The sequence below is a fragment of the Lithobates pipiens genome, unplaced genomic scaffold, assembly GCF_037356315.1.
Source record: "Lithobates pipiens isolate NorthernLeopardFrog02 unplaced genomic scaffold, aLitPip1_a1.2 Scaffold_8, whole genome shotgun sequence".
NCBI classification, from domain to species: domain Eukaryota; kingdom Metazoa; phylum Chordata; class Amphibia; order Anura; family Ranidae; genus Lithobates; species Lithobates pipiens.
In genome coordinates this window covers 502,917,881-502,941,609 of record NW_027507903.1, presented here as the reverse complement: position 1 = coordinate 502,941,609, position 23,729 = coordinate 502,917,881, and the positions used below count along the sequence as shown (strand labels likewise).

Genomic DNA, 23,729 nt, shown 5'->3' with positions numbered 1-23,729 from the left:
TGCTATAAGTCGCTGATCGCCGCCATTACTAGTAAAAAATAAATAAATAAAAATTCCATAAATATATTTCATAGTTTGTAGACGCTATAATTTTTTGCGCAAACCAATCAATATACGCTTATTGAGATTTTTTTAACCAAAAACGTAGCAGAATACATATTGGCCTAAACTGATGAAGAAATTTGATTTTTTTACAGTTTTTTTTAATTGGATGTGTTTTAGAGCAGAAAGTTAAAAAAAATAGTTTTTTTCAATTTTGTCAGTAGTTTTTTCATTTAAAAACCGCAGAGGTGATCAAATACCACCGAAAGAAAGCTTTATTTGTTGGAAAAAAAGACATAAAGTTTATTTGGGTACAGCGTCGCATGACCATGCAATTGTCAGTTAAATCAGCACAGTGCCATATCACAAATAAAGGCCTCGTCATGAAGGGGGGTAGATCTTCTGGAGCTGAAGTGGATATACTGTATGTACCATAGCTCCTAACTGTCCCTGATTTGGAGCAATGTCCCTCATTTCTCCTCAGTTGTCCATCATTTTGGTCTGATCCATGTAGGTATATATAAAATGCACGTTTTATCTATCAAAAAGTGTTTTCCAGTGCTAAACCTTTCATCTGATTTCTAAATGTCTGCATTTGTAAATTCCAAAATCCAGTATAAAGGAATAGTAGTGGTAAAAAAAGCACTTTAATGTTTAATCTTGTTTTTTTTTTTTATACAATTCTCCTTTAACCACTTGACCACTGGGCACTTAAACACCCTTAATAACCAGACCAATTTTCAGCTTTCGGTGCTCTCACATTTTGAATGACAATTACTCAGTCATGCAAAATGGACCTATATGAAATTTTTGTCCTTTTTTTCACACAAATAGAGCTTTCTTTTGGTGGTATTTAATCACCGCTCGGTTTTTTATTTTTTGTGCTATAAAAGAAAAATACAGAGAATTCTGTAAAAAAATGAATATTTCTTTGTTTCTGTTATAAAATTTAGCAGATTAGTAATTTTTTCTTCATAAATTTTGGCCAAAATTTATACTACTACATATCTTTGGTAAAAATAAGTACAAATTGGTGGATATTATTTGGTCTTTGTGAAAGTTATAGAGTCCACAAGCTGTGGTGCCAATATCTGAAAATGTATCACATCTGAAGCACTGACAGCCTATTTCAATTCTTGAGACTTTAACATGCCAGAAAAGTACAAATACCCCCCAAATGACCCCTTTTTGGAAAGAAGACATTCCAAGGTATTTAGTAAGAGGCATGATGAGTTGTCATTTTTTCCCACAATTCTTTGCAAAATCAAGATTTTTTTTACTTTTTTTTTTTTTCACAAAATTGTCATATTATCAGGTTATTTCTCACACACAGCATATGCATACCACAAATTACACCCCAAAACACATTCTGCTATTACTCCCGAGTACGGCGATACCACATGTGTGAGACTTTTACACAGCGTGGCCACATACAGAGGCCCAACATGCAGGGAGCGCCATCAGGCATTCTGGAGCACCCAGGACAATTCTGACATTTCTCTCCTACATGTAAAAATCATCATTTATTTGCTAGCAAATTACATAGAATCCCAAAACATTATATATGTTTTTTTAGCAAACACCCTAGAGAATACAATGGTGGTCGTTGCAACTTTTTATCTCGCACGGTATTTGCGCAGCAATTTTTCGAATGCTTTTTTTTTGGAAAAAAACAGTTTTGTGCTTAAAAAAAAAAACACAGTAAAGTTAGCCCAATTTTTGCATAATGTGAAAGATGAAGTTACGCTGAGTAAATAGATACCTAATATGTCACTCTTCAAAATTGTACACGCTCGTGGAATGGCGCCAAACGTCGCTACTTAAAAATCCCCATAGGCGATGATTTAAATTTTTTTTACTTTTACTGGTTATATGTTTTGAGTTACAGAGGAGGTCTAGGGCTAGAATTATTGCTCTCGCTCTAACGTTCGCAGCGATACCTCACATGTGTGGTTCGAACACCGTTTTCATATGTGGGCGGGACTTAAGTATGCGTTCGCTTCTGCATGCGAGCACATGGGGCGCTTTAAAAAAAAAATAAAAATTATTGTTCATTTTACTTTATTTATTTTAGTTTGACATTTTTTTCCCCAAAAATTAATTTTTTGATCACTTTTATTCCTATTACAAGGAATGTAAACATCCCTTGTTAAGTGGTTAAGAGGGCGTGGCAAGGGGTGTGTCCTATGCCTGCATACTTTTGCTGATAGGTGTCCCTTATTCCCATCTCAAAAAGTTGAGAGGTATGGGGGTGTACACATTTCTGGGCATGGCACACACCATAATGTTGGCTATGCAAACAAGGATCTGATCAAGCAAGTCTATTTTACAGAAGTGTACAGTATGAGTACATAGTTGCCAACATTGTTCCTGGTCTTCTTAGAAATGGTCTCCTCCGGCCGTGGACCTCTGGTGGCGGCAGGGGCGCAAAATCGAAAAAAAAAAATAGATTTCTCTGGACATTTCCCAGGAAAAAATAAAAATCCGGAAGAGTCTAAATCCCGGGACTGTCCCGGGAAATTCGGGACAGTTGGTAAGTATGTGAGTGCTGTGTCATTGATTTTGAACACAACCGATCAATTGCATTAAAATGATTGTGATCTGGGCGGAAAAATCAGATCATAGAAAAGTAGATAGAATGATATGGAGCATGAAACAATCTTTTCGATCTTCCAATCATATTTTTCTCTGGACAGTAAATTGTTTGACACTATTGTATATAAACTCTTTTAATGTTAAGTTCAATGACATGTTAATTATGTTATGTTATGTTCTGTTTTAGGTGCATGGTATCATTTTAATAATATATATTGTTATTACCATGTATGATGTTTTAGCTCATCATTTTATAGTATCTGGGGTAGACTACATACATATCTGTAATAATAAATAAATGTTAGTTATCATTACATTCACACTAATAACGCATTAATAATATTCTATAATAATAGAAGAGTATACAATTCATTGATTGGTCTATAGTCTGGCCCCAGTATTATAATAAATACGGCTCATCCTTTGAATAAGCACTGCACTTCCAGGTACTGCCTGTGGGCGGGGTTTCCTTTGTGTTGGTCGCTCAGATATTCTTGTCCTTATCTGATTGGTCGCGCCATCTTATCCTGCACCTTTATTGGCCCTTGATAACATCAGTCATCCACCGTGAAACGGGGTTCACGCCTCCGCTCGCCTCACCATTGGTTCCTGGAGTTATCAAACAAACCGAGCTCCGCCCGCATTCCTGAACTTCTCAGCTGCGTTATCCCCGGGGGCATTAGAGACGCGCTGATTGGCTGAGACGCACGAAGCCTGGCGCAAAGAAAACGACGATTGGTGAAGGGAGAAGAGGGGGCGTGTTTGGAGAGCAGGAGGGGGCGGGGGCTGGGTTAGACTGTCAGTCTGATCGTGGACAGTAGAGACGGAGGATATTTGGGTTGTGCGCTCACTATTATTACCCTGACCTCCCACAGGACCTCATAGACTTGTGATCGGGAGAGACGCCACTCACATCGCACTGATCCTCCTAGCAGTGCTACCCTCTCTGCACACACACATCCTGCAACTTGTTGACTTCACATTGATTCCCTTTAAACTTTTGTGATCAGCTGATTACTTTGCTTTTGGGGGGTTCTGCTGGATTTTAATGTTAAACTAATTTCACCTTCTGCCCAGAAATCCAAAGTTGTTTTTTTCGCTGCTTTTGAATAACGGACTGAAAATGGAGATATTGGAAAGCGGAGACCCTGTCATCCAATGGGATCGCAAGCTGAGCGAGCTGTCCGAGGTGGCCGAGAGCGACTCGCTGTACAATACGGTGAGATGATCAGAATATGATAAAACCATCATTTATATGTATTACACACCAACGTCAAGCGTAGTCTGCCGCCAACGCAACGGCGACAGAAAATGTGCTAACTTCCATTGACGCAAGGAGCGACGAAAGTGCTGCAGAACGTCAATTTTAAGACTGGACGATCGCTAGCGGGTGGTTTTATTGGCATGATCTTGCTACCAAAAATTGCATACTTGCGAAATTTTGGAGCATCGTGCAATTGTTAGCGAATAATCACAGCAGCACTTAATTGTTTTCTGTGTCGCTATCTGCTATCGATTGATCGCAGGCAGTTTTAGTAGCACGATCACACTACTAAAATTCACCCACGGTCACCTGTGATCAATCGCGCTGCTGGTATTTACAGTTGATCGCACAAATCTGGACCATCATTCGATCATTAGCGATTAATCAATACTACCCTCTATGGTCCCTATGTGTAGTAATCAATGGTTAGGCAAGATTGATCAGTTTATGGGTATTTTTAGTACAAGGATCACACTACCAAAAAAATCACCCCCCCCCCCGCTTGCGCCCACTCTAACACTATATGCAGGTCTACTGTTCTCATCTAGATCTGCGCTTATCCCGTTTGTAACCCAGGTGCGTTTAATTTCAGTTTTTGTTATTTGTGCACCACATCTTTTGGTAGTTCTGTCTAAGTGCCCGCTACTCTTCTGGTTACATTTTATTTTATATAATATGTAATGTCCTTCCTTTATATAGATTTCCTTTGATCACACCCGGAATATTATATATATATATATATATATATATATATATATATAGCAAAATAATAATAAAGAGTTCATAATTTATTATTATGACACTGTGCATAGGATTATTATGAATTGTACTGTGCTTCGAAGCGAGAAGATTGACAGCTGTTCCAGTTGTGGGGTTTCCTTTTGTACCGTTGCATTTGCTTTTGTGCTTTTTTGCTAACTATAAATTCCATTGTTACATCTGGAATAACAGAAGTGGGAGGAGCTATAACTGTAACAAACCACTGGCGTTCCTAGTAAGGGTATAAAAGGAGCCAATTACATTCCAGGATTTTCCAGTCTTAGTCACCTCATCTTCTACTTGATCTCATCCTTAAAGGGGGCCCCCACTCAGAGTTTACAGATGTTGCATCTGGAAGAAAGTCAACCATTGTCACCAGCTGGGATTGGGGGGGGGGGGGGGGGGGTCTTACAGGATCTGAAAAGTAGAACTTTTTGAAGCGTCGCATTTTAAACTCCAAATGTTACATAAAAATGTGGGTTTTGAAAAGAGGACAGCAAACAGTTAAAACTCATCAGATTGCAGTAATGCTGGTTGGTGGCAGTGAATGGGCTTACCACAGTATATGGCATTTGTACAGCGTCTTGGGATATTTTGACACTGACAGCATTTATAGAAACTTTGGCTGAGTTCCCTTTGCTAGGAAGTCACAGATACTTGTGATTGGGAGAGTGGGACCTACAAGGGAGTTTTTTCATCACCTTCTTATGAAGTTCCTTCCGTTTAAAACCTGGATAGTATGTAATTCTTTCATAATTAGGAGATGTAAAGCCCACGGGCAGATTTACATCTGTGCAATAAAGCTACGCATGTTGCATGCATTGATGCACCGTGATGCCATTCGTATTTAATTGCACTCCATTGCATGGCAGCACAATGATTGTGGCACACGTTTTGTGACATGTCTGGCTTTTTTGGGACATTTTGGTCCTTCAGAAGCCCGTTGATTTCAGTAGGCTGCCTAAATGCAACGCTCGTTAACACGTGATGCAACACGCTTTATTGCACATGCATTAAAGCACCACACAAATGTAAATGGACCTTTAATTTAGTTTTTCTTCATGGCTAAATTGCAGGGGTCTCAAGCTGGTGGCCCTCCAGCAGTTGCGAAACTACAAGTCCCAACATGCCTCAGCCTGTGGGAGTCATGCTTGTAACTGTCAGCCTTGGAGTGCCTCATGGGACTTGTAGTTTTGCAACAGCTGGAGGGCCTCCAGTTTGAGACCCCAGCCTTAAAGTATGTTCATTTTGCAAGGGAATTTTCACGCACCTTAGAATAGTGTAAAGCTAAGCTGACTGCTGTCTTCTTTGCACACTCGCATTTCAAAGACGGGTTTGTCATCAAAGGCAATGCTAGGGCTTGTTCCCGTCTATGTGCGGCAGCACATTTTTGAAAATTGCACAGGTCATTTTTTTTTTGTTGTTCCCTTTCATGCACTTTGAGGCCTAAAGGAGTAATGAAGCATGGAATTGTACATATGATGCATTTTGCATTCATTTTTAGGTCTTGGTATCAAGCCCAAATAGTTTCCTATTGGCCAACATTAAAAACGCATTAAATGTGCATGTCAGTGCGTGCATGCAAAATACTCATCAACATGCATTTACAAACACATGAAAGCAGAAAGGCAATGGCTTGAGCCTAACCAAAGTGTTTTATAATGGGGGGGGGGGGGGGGGGGGATATTCCTATACAGGTTATGGTAACAAGGGACTAAAGAACTCAAAATTGAACGGACCTAGGGCAGCACACCTATGGTTGGTTGCTCCACCCCCAACCATAGGTATGCTGCCACAGAGGCACCAGGAAAACAGTAAATTGAATTCTTACCTTTCTGTAATTTTCCTATCCTGGTGCCTACCCATGGCAGCATACCTATGGTTGGTGGTGGAGCAACCAACCATAGGTATGCTGCCATGGGTAGGCACCAGGAAAAGCCCTTAAAGCAAGTCAGTGTGTAGCACAATAAAATCTTCCTAGAACAGAGGGTCACATGATCGGGCAGCTGCCAGGACTGGCTTCCGCTCATGTGACCACCATGACAGCCAATCACAATTATCACTCCATCAGGCAGACCTTCCCACTCCTTGGACTAATTGCCCAGTTAAAAGGATGACACGGCTGGGTGGAAAGGGGTTAATCCCTTCTCACCATAACATGTATGGTTATAGTGTACCTTTAGGCCTGGTGTACACCTATGCATTTTATGGAAAGGGTCAGGGATTCGTTTTTGGTTCCATAAATGTCAATAGATCAAAATTGTTTATTGAAAACTGCATCTGGAACATGCAAACTGCAACCTGCATAGGTGTGAACCAGGCCTAAGCTTACCTTTATGCCATAGAGGCCATCGGTGCCATATACTGCACTGATGATGGCCAAAAAGCTGTATGTAGTTTGGAATAAATAGCTCCATGATAATAATTAGTGATGGACGAACTTCCGACGGGACGTTTCGCGAACGCGAAACGCGAACGGACACAAACGTTCGCGAAAACGACCGTTCGCCGCGGGCTCCATTGACTTCAATGGGAGGCGAATTTCGCAAACCTTTAGGTCGAATTTGCGGCCACGGGGTAATTATTAGGGGGTAGCACGTAGTCCCACCACCTGGACAATAGCATAATACATGTATGAGGTGAATTTGGGATCGATAACTACAAGCATTTTTTTTTTATTTGGGAAATTGTTCTGACAATTCAGACTATGGAGCTAATGAAGGCAATGGAGGAGAGGGAAGGTCAGGGACCAGGGTAGGCAAACAAGAGGGTGCAGGAGATACAGAGCACTGACAGCAGCACCGTAATACAGAGCACTGACATCAGCACCGTGACATACAGCGCTGACAGCAGCTCCGTGACATACAGCGCTGACAGCAGCTCCGTGACATACAGCGCTGACAGCAGCTCCGTGACATACAGCGCTGACAGCAGCTCCGTGACATACAGCGCTGACAGCAGCTCCGTGACATACAGCGCTGACAGCAGCACCGTGACATACAGCGCTGACAGCAGCTCCGTGACATACAGCGCTGACAGCAGCTCCGTGACATACAGCGCTGACAGCAGCTCCGTGACATACAGCACTGACAGCAGCTCCGTGACATACAGCGCTGACAGCAGCTCCGTGACATACAGCGCTGACAGCAGCACCGTGACATACAGCGCTGACAGCAGCTCCGTGACATACAGCGCTGACAGCAGCTCCGTGACATACAGCGCTGACAGCAGCACCGTAAGCAGCCCCAGGAGGAAGTCAGCACAGCACAGGGATGGTGTGATCCCCTCATAATAAGAACCCCCAGGAGGAAGTCAGCACAGCACAGGGATGGTGGGAGCCCCTCATAATAAGAACACCCAGGAGGAAGTCAGCACAGCACAGGGATGGTGGGAACCCCTCATAATAAGCAGCCCCAGTAGAAATATGACACCGCTCAACCTCTTCAAAGAGGAGGGTAGGGGCATATAGTACGGTGTGCTTTTTTGGGTCAGGGAAGTGAGCCAAATGAATTAAGAAGGTCTGTGTGCTTGATTCCAAAAATTGTTTATAGACATATACATGGTCTACTGATCACATGTGTTGAATTCCTCCGAGATCCATGCCTCATTCATTTTTAGAAATGTGAGGTAGTTAACACTGTCGTGAGCTAGGCGAGTACGCTTATCGGTCACAATCCCCCCTGCTGCGCTGAACGTCCTTTCGGACAGGACACTGGATGAGGGGCAAGCCAACAGTTCGATTGCAAATTGGGCAAGCTCTGGCCAGAGGTCAAGCCTGCCCACCCAGTAGTCTAGGGGTTCATCACTCCTCAGAGCGTCCACATCGGCCGTTAACCCAATGTAGTCGGACACCTGACGGTCTAGGCGTTCCCTGATGCTGGATCCGGATGACACCTGTCGATGGGTCGGCTGAAAGAATGACCTCATATCCGAAGTCACCAACACATCTTCAAACCGGCCTCTTCTTGCAGGCGCTGTTGGATTGGTACCCGCAAATCCTTCTCTGGGAGTGGGAATTGCTCCTCTGCCAGCGCACGCAAAAGCAGAATGCAGCATTTCTCGAAGCAAGGCCTGGAAGTGCTGCATTCTGACAGCCCTCTGCGACGGCGGTAACATTTCCGCCATTTTGTGTTTGTACCGGGGATCTAAGTACGTTGCCACCCAGTACTGGTCCTTGACCCTCATGCTTTTTATACGGGGGTCCCTATTAAAACACTGGAGCATGAAGGCCCCCATTTGCACTCAAGCGGAAGGTATGTGGTGGTGGTGGTGTTGTTGGTGGTAGTGTCTTTGGGGGTGCACATAGCAGAGAGTGAAGAAGAGGGTGCAGATCGAGAGGATGAGGAGGGTGCAGAAGAATAAGGCTGAGTGAGCCACTCAACCAAGTCTGGTGCGTCCTTTAAAGTAATTGAACGCACCTTCTGCAACTTCCCACTTTGGCTCAAGGCTGTTGCTCCTGCCCTACCCCTACCACCCCTGCGGAAGGGCCTGCCTCTTCCTCTGCCTGTCATTTTTTAAATCACCCTGTGACAAAACTCTTAGTCCCTATACCGCTGAAGGACTGCTGCAGTATAGGGCAGCGGTCAGCAGTAGTGCACGTCAACCCTATGTATTGTGGACCGATAGCGGTCCTTACAGAACAGCAGACTGTAACGCACTCAGGCCTATGTACCGTAGCACCCTATACCAAGTTACCAGTCCTTATAAGAACTTTTGTGGACCAAGCAGGTTGTGTGTTAGTGATTAGCAGACTGTACGTCAGTCCCTATACCAATGAAGGACTGCTGCAGTATAGGGCAGCGGTCAGCAGTAGTGCACGGCAACCCTATGTATTGTGGACCGATAGCGGTCCTTACAGAACAGCAGACTGTACTGCACTCAGGCCTATGTACCGTAGCACCCTATACCAAGTTACCAGTCCTTATAAAAACTTTTGTGGACCAAGCAGGTTGTGTGTTAGTGTTTAGCAGACTGTGCGTCAGTCCCTATACCGCTGAAGGACTGCTGCAGTATAGGGCAGCGGTCAGCAGTAGTGCACGGCAACCCTATGTATTGTGGACCGATAGCGGTCCTTACAGAACAGCAGACTGTAACGCACTCAGGCCTATGTACCGTAGCACCCTATACCAAGTTACCAGTCCTTATAAGAACTTTTGTGGACCAAGCAGGTTGTGTGTTAGTGATTAGCAGACTGTACGTCAGTCCCTATACCAATGAAGGACTGCTGCAGTATAGGGCAGCGGTCAGCAGTAGTGCACGGCAACCCTATGTATTGTGGACCGATAGCGGTCCTTACAGAACAGCAGACTGTACTGCACTCAGGCCTATGTACCGTAGCACCCTATACCAAGTTACCAGTCCTTATAAGAACTTTTGTGGACCAAGCAGGTTGTGTGTTAGTGTTTAGCAGACTGTGCGTCAGTCCCTATACCGCTGAAGGACTGCTGCAGTATAGGGCAGCGGTCAGCAGTAGTGCACGGCAACCCTATGTATTGTGGACCGATAGCGGTCCTTACAGAACAGCAGACTGTAACGCACTCAGGCCTATGTACCGTAGCACCCTATACCAAGTTACCAGTCCTTATAAGAACTTTTGTGGACCAAGCAGGTTGTGTGTTAGTGATTAGCAGACTGTACGTCAGTCCCTATACCAATGAAGGACTGCTGCAGTATAGGGCAGCGGTCAGCAGTAGTGCACGGCAACCCTATGTATTGTGGACCGATAGCGGTCCTTACAGAACAGCAGACTGTACTGCACTCAGGCCTATGTACCGTAGCACCCTATACCAAGTTACCAGTCCTTATAAAAACTTTTGTGGACCAAGCAGGTTGTGTGTTAGTGTTTAGCAGACTGTGCGTCAGTCCCTATACCGCTGAAGGACTGCTGCAGTATAGGGCAGCGGTCAGCAGTAGTGCACGGCAACCCTATGTATTGTGGACCGATAGCGGTCCTTACAGAACAGCAGACTGTAACGCACTCAGGCCTATGTACCGTAGCACCCTATACCAAGTTACCAGTCCTTATAAGAACTTTTGTGGACCAAGCAGGTTGTGTGTTAGTGATTAGCAGACTGTACGTCAGTCCCTATACCAATGAAGGACTGCTGCAGTATAGGGCAGCGGTCAGCAGTAGTGCACGGCAACCCTATGTATTGTGGACCGATAGCGGTCCTTACAGAACAGCAGACTGTACTGCACTCAGGCCTATGTACCGTAGCACCCTATACCAAGTTACCAGTCCTTATAAGAACTTTTGTGGACCAAGCAGGTTGTGTGTTAGTGTTTAGCAGACTGTGCGTCAGTCCCTATACCGCTGAAGGACTGCTGCAGTATAGGGCAGCGGTCAGCAGTAGTGCACGGCAACCCTATGTATTGTGGACCGATAGCGGTCCTTACAGAACAGCAGACTGTAACGCACTCAGGCCTATGTACCGTAGCACCCTATACCAAGTTACCAGTCCTTATAAGAACTTTTGTGGACCAAGCAGGTTGTGTGTTAGTGATTAGCAGACTGTGCGTCAGTCCCTATACCAATGAAGGACTGCTGCAGTATAGGGCAGCGGTCAGCAGTAGTGCACGGCAACCCTATGTATTGTGGACCGATAGCGGTCCTTACAGAACAGCAGACTGTACTGCACTCAGGCCTATGTACCGTAGCACCCTATACCAAGTTACCAGTCCTTATAAGAACTTTTGTGGACCAAGCAGGTTGTGTATTAGTGTTTAGCAGACTGTGCGTCAGTCCCTATACCGCTGAAGGACTGCTGCAGTATAGGGCAGCGGTCAGCAGTAGTGCACGGCAACCCTATGTATTGTGGACCGATAGCAGTCCTTACAGAACAGCAGACTGTACTGCACTCAGGCCTATGTACCGTAGCACCCTATACCAAGTTACCAGTCCTTATAAAAACTTTTGTGGACCAAGCAGGTTGTGTGTTAGTGTTTAGCAGACTGTGCGTCAGTCCCTATACCGCTGAAGGACTGCTGCAGTATAGGGCAGCGGTCAGCAGTAGTGCACGTCAACCCTATGTATTGTGGACCGATAGCGGTCCTTACAGAACAGCAGACTGTAACGCACTCAGGCCTATGTACCGTAGCACCCTATACCAAGTTACCAGTCCTTATAAGAACTTTTGTGGACCAAGCAGGTTGTGTATTAGTGTTTAGCAGACTGTGCGTCAGTCCCTATACCGCTGAAGGACTGCTGCAGTATAGGGCAGCGGTCAGCAGTAGTGCACGGCAACCCTATGTATTGTGGACCGATAGCGGTCCTTACAGAACAGCAGACTGTACCGCACCCAAGCCTATGTACCGTAGCACCCTAGACAGACCAAGTTACCAGTCCTGATAAAGAGCTTTGTGGAACAAGTGAGTTGTGAATGATTAGCAGACTGCAGCAGAAGGGCAGCAGTCAAGTATAATATTCTTTCTATATTTGGAAGAAAGAATATTATACGTGTACAAGCCTATTACCGTACCACTGATACCAGTCCTGAAAAGAACCTTTGTGGAACTAATAGTAACAGCAAGTCTTTAAAATTATCCTCACTGCCTGACACACTGCTTCCTGCCTGTCCCTATACAAATTGGCAAAAAAGAGTAGGCTGGAACGATTAGCTGGAATAGCTCTTTTGTGGACCTGATAGTAACAGCTAATGATGATGATGATGATGATGATGAAGAAAGACTAATCTGGCTGAGCTGTCCCTAAAATAGCAGCATACAGCGCTCTGTCCCTTTATCTAAACTGACAAAAGAAACTCAGGCTGCTGACCTAACACCTATACCAGTCCTGAAAAGAACTTTTGTGTACCAAATAGCTAGCGTTTTCTCTGTCCCTACTCCACACAGGATCCTTTCCCTACAGTGACAGAAGAAAGAATGTAAAATGGCCACCGGATCGGGTGTATTTATAGGTTAGGGGGAATGTCCAAGTGTCCATGAGCTGTCATGTCTCAATTGGTTGTCCTGTAACACATGATAAACGTGTCACGAAAGGTTAAAGTTCTTGTATACATTAAACACGTAAGTCCGCCGGGGCGAACGACGGAAAAAGGCGTTCGAACCCGCGGACGGCGAAAGTCGGAAATTCGCCGCGAAACGACCGCCGGGCGAAACGTTCGTCCATCACTAATAATAATAGGATAGATTTGCACTATACTCCAGCAGTTCTGGAAGTGCATCTGGCTGATGGGGCATAAAGGAATGATTTCTATTGTTGCAGGGGTTTATATAGACAATTAGGGGTTGATTTGCTAAAGCTGGAGAGTGCAAAAATTGGTGCAGCTATTGGCTTCTATTTTTTTTTTTTTTTTTGTCAAAGCTTAATTGAACAAGTCAGAAGCTGATTGGCTACCATGCACAGCTGCACCAGATTTTTTACTTTCTAGTTTTAGTAAATCCCCCCCCAGTTTTGTAGTATTTAGGGCCGTGTGTGGTTACACTCCTGTTTCCCATTATCTGAGTTGTTGTCGGGTCAGGCGAGGCCATATAACGTGTGCCTGTTGTTTTTGCATTTAAATCCCAATTTCTATGCATTAAACAGATGTGTAAACAGAGCCACGGGAAGATGCGTGTTTGCCCAACAGACAGGATCTGCTGGAAAGTTCAATCCATCGCCATTGAGATGAAACGCTGACCTTTCCAACAAATCCCTATTGTTTATAGAGGACATTTGTGTGTTCTTCTCCTTGGCTGGTTGTTTTGCACCAGTCCTGTTTGTATTCCTCTGAACCATCATCTCCAGCGTCACCCCCATGAATGGCTAATATCATGACAAGCACATCCTTGTCTCTATACACCTCCTAAGAGAGTGGATGGGCAGGGAAACCAGTCAAGTTCAACTGTACTTTTCAAATGTATGTCAAAGTAAGAAACTTTTCTTAGTTTTGAATCAAATAGTGGAGGGTTAGAACCCCTCTCTGTTTTTTACTGCTGGGGAAGAAAGAGCTAGATGTTGCTGGGGCATGCTCTAGCCAGGATACAATGAGGGCTGGGACTTGCTGCAGGTTCTAATGCACATTGTGAGAAGCTCACAGTGTGCAGTGAAATCAGAGTAAGCAATTTCAGTACAGTAGAGAATCGTGTACAACTCTTTAATATAGTATAAGTATAACTAAAGGCTAAACTTTTTTTATTTAGTTGTAGATCGAGTGGACAGGGATTAGAACACTTGATAGTAGGGATGAGCTCCGGCGTGTTCGCACAGCCCACGTGCAGAGCACCAGGAAGTCGGCACTGCGCTGTGCTAATCGCAGGCAGTGAGACCTTTCCCAATATCTGGAGCCGTGCATCGGGACAATGTCTCACTGCCTGTGATTAACGCAGTGCCGACTTCCTGGCAGGCTCTGCACGTGGGCTGTGCGAACACGCCGGAACTCATCCTTGCTTGATAGTTTGTATTGCTGTCTGTGTCCCCGTTAAGGAGATGCACCCTCTTTATTTGTCCTGTTTACCATTATCATTGAAAGTAAAAGAAAATCCCAAATTTTGAGTTGTCCCCAGAAAAGGGGAAATCTTCCAATATGGACACTATTTCCCAATGACTCGAGGATCCCCAAGAAATTCCTTTAATTTACAGGGATTTTCTCTCACTTCCTGTTTGGCTATGGGACAGGAAGTAAAGGGAAATCTCCGCAATGGGTCACAGATGGCGAAATAAAATCTAACAGGGGTTATAACCCTCCCTTGCTCTATCCAAAATGAAAAAAAAAAAAAGTTTTTCCTATAATCCTACTTTTTGTTTTACCTTTTTTTTTTGTTATTACTTTTGAACAGAGCTTGAGAGTGTTAGCCTGTTCAGTTGTCTGTGTTATCTGGGAGAAATATTTCTATTGGAGACACAACAAAAATAAATCGTGTTTTTAGTGTATTATTAGAACGCTACTGTCTCTATTTTTTTATTGGTGTCTCTTTACTTCCTGTTCCAGCAATAGCATTGTCACAGGAAATGAGGGAAACCCCTCCACACTGTACAGGACTGACAGAAAAGGGTTTGGCCTTTTATAGAGGATGTTTATGTCAGAGAGCAAATGGAAAACCTTTAAAGCCCAAAAAAAACTTTCAGTTTAACACAACCAAATGCATTCCATGTGCTGTAAAACAACATCAGTTGTGTAAAAGTCTTACAGTCCTTTTTCTTTAGAAAGCAGTCAAAGGCTGAGTAGAAAAACCTGTTAGTTGCCAGCAGTTGCATAGAGGGACATTTTTTGTGTGGAAGCAGTGGTCTGTCTGCAGAAGCAAAACTTATCCCCCCCCCCCCCATTTTGGATAATTGGGGAGATTTACCTTCACTTCCTGACCCATAGCCAAAACAGGAAGTGATAAGAAATCTGCAAACTAAGGGATTCTATAGATAAAAACAAACTAAGTTGAATAATGCCCTTGCTGTAGGTGTAGTCGTTCTCTTTCTCTCTCTCTCTCTCTCCCTTTTTTATGATGTTTCCACAGAAATCTTCCTTTATATGTCTGTAACAGGCTGCACTTAAAAAGTTCATATCATACTTATTATTTCACTGTAATTGTAGGTTTGTTTGCTTGTTTAGTCTGATCAGTTATGTGAACCTTTCTACAATCAGATCTGTTTTTTACGGTATCTCACAAAAGCGAGTACACCCCTCACATTTTTGTAAATATTTTAGTAGATCTTTTCACGTGACAACACTGAAGAAATGACACTTTGCTATAATATAAAGTAGTGAGTGTACAGCTTGTATAACAGTGTCAATTTTCTGTCACCTCAAAATAACTCAACACAGCCATTAATGTCTAAACCACTGGCAACAAAAGTGAGTACACCACTAAGTGAAAATGTCCATATTGGGCCCAATTAGCCATTTCCTTCCTGGTGTCATGTGACGTGTTAGTATTACAGGGTCTCAGGTGTGAATGGGGAGCAGGTGTGTTAAATTTGTTGTTATCACTCTCACTCTCATACTGGTCACTGGAAGTTCAACATGCCACCTCATGGCAAAGGACTCTCTGAGGATCTGAAAAAAGAATTGTTGCTTTACATAAAGATGCAGATAAATATTGTTGCGCTGACTCAAAAAAATATAAATAAAAAATAAAATAAATAAAATGGCAGCTCGCACTATATTGCAGGGAACAATATGCACAATATAAACAAAGAAAATACGGCGCACAAAGCAAAAAATATATAAATGCATTTAAAGTAACACATTCATGTGTAAAAGTCCAAAACAGGTACTGAAAGTTCAGTGAATCCACAACAGATCTCCCTCCACCTCATTCAGCAGAGATAAGGATAGTAGGGGTCCCAGCACCATCACCCAACACGACAGACCCTTACCATCAGTGCGACGATAATGCACAAATAGAAAAGCCACTTTGTTCCACTACTCCTCACAAGCAGTACACTGGAACCAGAAATCTCTCCAATCGTGAACAAGATTCCCATGCAGTTCAGCAGTCATGTGGATAGAGAAAAATAACAAGGCTCATTGCGCAGATATCTTAAAAAACAATGCCCAATTTATTAAGAAAAAACAATTCCACACACATTTAAGTTGATTCAAATAGGCAAAACAACTGAAGCGTCCAGCGCTTCAGTGATAGTCACTGTAGTGCAGTCTGTCCAGGTCCCACGTTAAGCCAGGCTCTGCCCAACGTTTCATCACTCAAAGTGCATCATCAGGGGCAAGCATGCCCCTGATGATGCACTTTGCACTTTTTCATAGAATGCATTGAGGTGAAAAACCTTGAGCTTTTACAACCCCATTAAGCTTTCACAAAAAAAAAGTTTCTATGCACAGCTGCACCAGATTTTGCACTGTAGTTTTAACTGATCAACCGCACTGTGTTTACATTCAGCTTGTCTGCAGTCTGCACTGTAAGGTCGGGCTTTTGTCTTGTGTGTTTTTTTTACACTTTAATTATTTTAGTACACACAAAAACGATATAATATGGCTGCTGATAGTAGGATGATGCCTGCAGCTTTAGGCATCATCCCGGTGTAACCACTTCAATCCGAGGATGTGACGTCCACCCAGGGAGCAGTGGTTAAATGAACGAATGTGATTTCAAAGTGCAGTTCCTACAGTATATATCATTTAACACTAATCTGTTCCAATTGAAGCAAGGCCACGGTGTTGCTGAAGCAAAGTAAAAACCAGGTTTACTGATCTCTTTAACGCCGTTTTTGCGGCATATCCAAGTGCTCTATTCCTGGGGAAAAAAACCCTTTTGAAGATGGTGACCGCACACAATTCTATGTACTATCCGTGGGGTTGAGTTACTATTTCCTGGATATTTTAAACAGTATCCGAGAACAAAGGCCTGTCATTTTTTTGCCACTGGCTGCTTAGCCGCTGGTTTCAGCCACGCTCCCACTAATAATAGAGTCTCAGATCTGTGTCACCACATCTGGATGTACATAAGGGCTGGCTTAACCTGGAAAAGCCTTTGAAATTGGAGCTGATCCGGCTTCTGTCTGCAATGGACTGTCAGCTCTGCGTTTGACTGCTGTATATGGTGCCTGGCTGGGTGGTGTAAAACTTATCAAAGTTCCATGCTTCAAATATTTTTTGACACGACAAACTGCAACACTCATAGTAGGCATTTTTTTTCTCATTTTTTGCTACACATAAGGACACACAACAAAAAAAAAAAAAAAAAAAGCTGAATCCAATCATCCCTGACATTCATTATTCATTTACAGGGTCACCTCCAGGTACATGTAGATGACAATGTTTGTCTAGACGCGCTGAATCTGCGGTGGAGGATGAGCTGCCTATCTGGTGGTTGAACGAGGGCAAATGCGATTTTTAAATATGGTGAGTCTTCTGAGGGTGAAAGGGTGCTGAACTTCCTGTAAATATCACAGCACCCTGCCTCAGTAATCATCACAAGAGCCCTCAGCCCTGACGCAAGCAGTAGGCAAAGTGCATTTACATGCATACTGCCGTAGGAAATACCTATATAGAATTTTGAACATCCATGACTTGAAGAAATTAAATCCAATGAATGATTGGAGCGGGAAGGGGACGGTTAGGCTGGGGAGGAAAAAGCTAAATGATGCTGGACGTCCACTAGCCAGGAAATGAGGCAGGCTCTTTATCACTTGCAGCAGCTCTTCATGCATACAATAAGAAGCTCACAGTGTGCAGTGAAATCAGAGTAATGGCCTGTACACACGGTCGGAATGTTCCGTTGGATTTTTTCAGACGGATTTTGTCCGAAACTGGTGTTGCATACACACGGTCGGACAAAGTTGTCGGAAAGTTGGAAATGTGGTGACGTTCGTTGCATACGACGGGACTACCTAGAGCAGTGATGGCGAACCTTGGCACCCCAGATGTTTTGGAACTACATTTCCCATGATGCTAATGCACTCTGCATTGTAGTTGAGCATCATGGGAAATGTAGTTCCAAAACATCTGGGGTGCCAAGGTTCGCCATCACTGACCTAGAGGCTAGTAGCCAATAGCTTTGGTCTCGTAATTTGATTTGAGCATGCGTGGCACTTTGTCCGTCGGAATTCTCTACAAACGATGGGAAAAAGTCTGATCTGATTTTTTTTTTTTTTGGCGCAAAATTTTAGATCCTGCTCTCAAATTTTTTCCGTTGGAGTTTCCGACAAAGCCCACACACTATCGGATTTTCAGACAATATAATCTGATCGGACCTTTTCGTAATTTCCGACCGTGTACAGGGCATAAGGAATTTCAGAACAGGAGATGAGGCTGTACAATTGTGCAAGACTGATGGGAAGGAAAAAGCAATCCAGTTACCATTACATCTAAGGATTGATAAACTATAAAGGAAATGTTTTGGATTAGATATACTTTAATAAATTGAGCTTTTTGTGACTGAAAAAATATGAAATTGTTTCCAACTTTAAAAAGCAGCTTTCTTGCAGCAAAACCGCAAACAGTAGTGTAGTTCTAGCGGAGTCTGGCTGGTTGGTGCCAGGCAGATTCAGAAACATATAATAACACTGCTAAATACATATCTCAATGAGGCCTAAATCCACAAAGTGAGTGCAGAGGGGGTTTGGGGGGACGTTACACAAAGGAGCTCTCAGACCAGCTGTGGGGGAGTCTAACTCTGTATAATATATACACAATCCTTTGTTACTGTAATGTGATAAGTGCCATTTAAAGGCTACATGCACGAACAGTAACAAGGGGAAGATTGCTTTAAAAGTGTCTGCCCAAGTATAAATACTTACTGGATTTTAAAGAGACTGAAAATGTGGACAGGCAGCACTGGACCCTGGGGTTGTCCTGATTGTAGTGCTATCAATGGTATTATAATGGTGTTGGTACAGATTATCTGGTTAGCGGGGTGGCAGCATATCCAGAGTGTACCCGCAATTTCCTTGTTTTGTGGTGCAAGAACAGAAAATCATAGATTGAAGAACCACACATCAGATTATTAATAGTCCAGATATGATCGTATCCCCATTGATTAATAGTCCAGATACAATTGTCTCCCTATGGATTAATAGTCCAAATACGATTGTATCCCCTTGGATTAATAGTCCAGATAGTATTCTATTCCCATGGATTATTAGTCCAGATACTATTTTATTCCCTTGGATTAATAGCCCAGATACTGTTGTCTCCCCTTGGATTAATAGTCCAAATATGAATGTCTGCCCTTGGTTTCATAGTCCAGATACAATTATATTCCCATTGATTATTAGTCCAGATACTATTGGCTCCCCTTGGATTAATACTCCAGATACAAATATCTCCCCTTGGATTAATAGTCCAGATACTATTGTATTCCCATGGATTAATAGTCCAGATACTAATATCTGGACTAATAATAAAGATTAAATGTAGGTATTATATTCTACATATTCTATGAATTTATGCTCTGGAACTTTGCTGCAGGTGTTGAGCCCACCCAATCTGGTGGGCCCCGGGGGGTATATAAACGTGTGACTCCTTGTAAGCCTCACTCATCGAGGTGTCGTCTCCTCTTGGGGCATTGTCTGACCTTGAATCATGCAGGATTATCTGACAGCTTTTACGGAAATCTTGATTGGGAGATCCCCACCGTATGTACTTTGGTAACTATGTTAGATTGCCAATTATGTGTACATACAGCCAGTCATGCATTTTCCAATCTGATATGCTAAATGCAGTTTCTTTGTAGCAAATCTATCCTCTGAAGAAGACCCCAATGAAATGGGTCAAAACACATCCGAATTTGTCATATATTAGACATGTTTGTCTTGTAATGCTATGTACATTTCTGTGTTTGCAACATTTGCACTTTTGGATAGGCCCTTTCTAGAGCTCATATTATTAACTATCAGGGAAATATTGTATGGGAATATTATTCGGGGTGTGCAGCACCATTACCTCTCCATATGGTAAGTCCAGATGCTAGTCCAGATACTATTGTAACCCAATGGATTAATAGTCTAGATAATATTGTATCCCCCATGGATTAATAATCCAGATACGATTGTCTCCCCATGGATAAATAGTCCAGATACGCTTGTCTCCCCATGATTTAATAGTCCAGGTACGACTGTCTCCCCTTGGATTAATGGTCCAGGTACGACTGTCTCCCCTTGGATTAATGGTCCAGGTACGACTGTCTCCTCTTGGATTAATGGTCCAGGTACGACTGTCTCCTCTTGGATTAATGGTCCAGGTACGACTGTCTCCTCTTGGATTAATGGTCCAGGTACGACTGTCTCCCCTTGGATTAATGGTCCAGGTACGACTGTCTCCTCTTGGATTAATGGTCCAGGTACGACTGTCTCCTCTTGGATTAATGGTCCAGGTACGACTGTCTCCTCTTGGATTAATGGTCCAGGTACTACTGTCTCCTCTTGGATTCAAGCTGGGTTCACACTATTTCCGCATGCGGCTCACAGCAGGGTTTTTGTGCATCCCCCGTTTCAGGTCCGATTCCAGCCCGAATTTTTGGGCTGAATTCGGACCTGAAACGGACCAAAAGACGCACAGGGCACCTGTGCAAATTCGCACCAGAGCCACAGCGGAGATATGTAATCCGGCTCCATAGAGAGCCGATCACAATCTCTTACCATGTGGATTGGATGCGGGGAAACCCGCATCCAATTCACATAGGCACGAACCCAGCCTAATAGTCCAGATACGATTGTCTCTCCTTGGATTAATAGTCCAAATATGACTGTCTCCCCATGGATTCATGAGTCATTTGTTTGCTTTCCTGGGAAGAAAATAGTTTGAACGTTGATTGAAGAGATTTCTCGCCATGCTAGAAGATCTTTGCCGTCCACACAGAAGATGGTCAGAAGTTCTAGATTCTTTCCGTTTAAGGTATCTGTTGGTCTTTAACATGCCAGTACCTGTCACTATTGGCTGATGTGGAATATACACAATTAATTTAGTAACTTTCCATTCTCTCATTATGACAGCTATTTAGGGAAATCGCAACTCTTTATCCCCCCACTACCCTTAGGGTAGTCCTCAGTATTCCTGTTCTCACCAAATTGGATAATCAAATTAGCAAGTGCATTGTCAGCAGCTGAAAGCCTGTTCTAAATTATAGCGGACCTTGTATGAAAATTTTACTGAAAGGCCCACAAGTACCAACAGCTTTACAATTCCAATAAAAAAATAAATAAATAAATAAAAAAGCTTTAAAAAAATGGCCTCGTGCCTGGCTCACAATGTTTCCAGGAGGTGCAGATAACTTCACTTGCCTTACCACGGCATCCTGGAAAAGCTGGCCATTCAACATCCTGCACGTACCTGTTGCAGGAGTAGTTGAGGTGGGGGAGTAGGTTGTCATTGCTGACCCCCTTTTGAAGTGCTATTTGCATGGGTGCCTCTGATTTCAATACTTTCTGAGTCCCTGATCTGGAACAAGCATGCAGCTAGTGAAGTCTGACAGAAGCCAGAACAGATCTGCATAGTTAAGCTTGCTATAAATGGATTTAAATTCAGCTGGTTCAGCCGACTTTGTCGGAAGTCCATCTAACGATCCACCTACGCCATGCTGACGCCTTAGATCAACATAAGCTTGAAAATTGTGTTTTCAAGAGGAGAGTTTGGCAATGGCCATCTGTTTTACCCTGAGAATGAACTTTCTCCTATTTGCTTCCTTCTGGTCTGTAAAATATAATGTAAAAAGTCATTTGTTAAATTTGCTCAATAAGAAATCAGCAGAGAATTTTACTCTCTCTGCCTGTGCTGAGTGTTTACATTGTTCCTAGCTTATCGGTAAACTACAGAACACCTCCCCTTATGTTATGCAGAAAAGGGAAGGAGTTCTGTAGTCCTAACACACTTGCTCTGTATGTTAAGTGAGCATTGTCACTCTCTAGGACAGGCAGTATGTTACTGGCAGGGTTACCAGGTGAAAATAAGGGAAAAGTACATTGTATGTATGGACTGCTAAGCTGCATTTTTGCATTTAGATATGCTTTACAGCTTTATAAAGCAGTGCATCTGACATTATATATACGTTTACTGCATACAAATATTTCAAATATATTGTGTTTATCAATGACATTGATCCAGCTGCAGCGATTGTTAGATGATTCGCTGGTTTATACAGTGCATCCAGAAAGTACTCAAAACACCTCACTTTTTCCACATTTTGTTATGTTACAGCCTTTTTCCAAAATGGATTAAGTTCATTATTTTCCTCATAATTCTACAAACAATAACCCATAATGACAGCCTCAAGTATTTTTGAGTATGATGCTACAAGCTTGGCACACCTATTTTTGGGCAGTTTCTCCCATTGTTCTTTGCAGGACCTCTCAAGCTCCATCAGGTTGGATGGGGAGCATCGGTGCACAGCCATTTTCTGATCTCTCCAGAGATGTTCATTTGGGTTCAAGTCTGGGCTCTGGCTGGGCTACTTAAAGTTATTCACAGAGTTTTCCCGTAGCCACTCCTTTGCTATATTGGCTTTGTGCTTAGGGCCATTGTCCTGTTGGAAGATGAACCTGCGCCCCAGGCTGAGGTCCAGAGTGCACTGGAGCAGGTTTTCATCAAGGATGTCTGTACATTGCGGCATTCATCTTTCCCCCAATCCTGACCAATCTCCCAGTTCCTTCTACTGAAAAACATCCACACAACATGATGCTGCCACCTCCATATGTCACTGTAAGGATAGTATTGACCAGGTGATGAGCGGTGCCTAGTTTCCTTCAGACCTGGTTTGTTTAATCTATTTTGTTTCTTCTGGTCTGAGAGTCCTTCAGGTGCCTTTCAACAAACTCCAGGTGGTCTGTCATGCCTTTTACTGAGGAGTGGCTTTTGTCTGGCCACTCTACCATATAGGCCTGATTGTTGGAGTGCTACAGAGATAGTTGTTCTTCTGGAAGGTTCTACTCTCTCCACAGAGAAACGCTGGAGCTCTGTCAGTGTGACCATCGGGTTCTTGGTCACCTCCCTGACTAAGGCCCTTCTCTTCCGATTGCTCAGTTTGGCCAAGCAGCCCACTCTAGGAAGAGTCCTGATGGTTCCAAACGTCTTCCATTTACAGATGGAGGCCACTATGCTCATTAGGACCTGCTGCAGAATTTTTTCCGTACTCCTCCCCAGATCTGTGCCCTGATACAATCCTGTCTTGGAGGCAACAGACAATTTCTTGGACTTCATGGCTAAGTTGTGCTCTGACATGCACTGTTAACTGTGGGACCTTATATAGACAGATGTGTGCCTTTCCAAAACATGTCCACTCAACTGAATTTACCACAGATGAAGTCCAATCAAGGATGATCAGAAGAAACCGGGTGCACTTGAGCTCAATTTTGAGTGTCATGGCAAAGGCTGTGAATAGATTTTTTTTAATTTTTCATAAATTTGCAAAGACTTCAAACAAACTTCTTTCACATTGTCATTATGGGGTATTGTTTGTAGAATTTTAAGGAAAATAATGAATTTAATCCATTTTGGAATAAGGCTGTAACATAACAAGATGTGGAAAAAGTGAAGTGCTGTGAACACTTTTCGGATGCACTGCACTCTTCTAAGTGTTTATTATCGGCCTCCTGTTTGGCTCTATTGCCCAGTGTTTGGGATCACATCTCTCACACCTCTACCACTGAGCTATATCAGGAAACTCTTTAGCTCTTTATTAGCTG

The 23,729-nt window shown here is 43.2% G+C and overlaps 1 protein-coding gene across 2 annotated transcripts in view; it reads left to right on the top strand.

Annotated features, from left to right (window-relative positions):
* Nucleotides 1-3,430: 3,430 nt before the first annotated feature.
* The window catches only part of LOC143960540 (cyclic AMP-responsive element-binding protein 3-like protein 2), an 89,476-nt gene continuing 69,177 nt past the window's right edge, over nucleotides 3,431-23,729 (top strand). For both annotated transcript variants that reach the window (XM_077469247.1, XM_077469246.1), the window contains exon 1: nucleotides 3,431-3,856. In XM_077469247.1, the coding sequence (XP_077325373.1) occupies nucleotides 3,761-3,856 (96 nt within the window). In that variant the 5' untranslated portion in view covers nucleotides 3,431-3,760. The remainder of the gene's footprint in view (nucleotides 3,857-23,729) is intronic.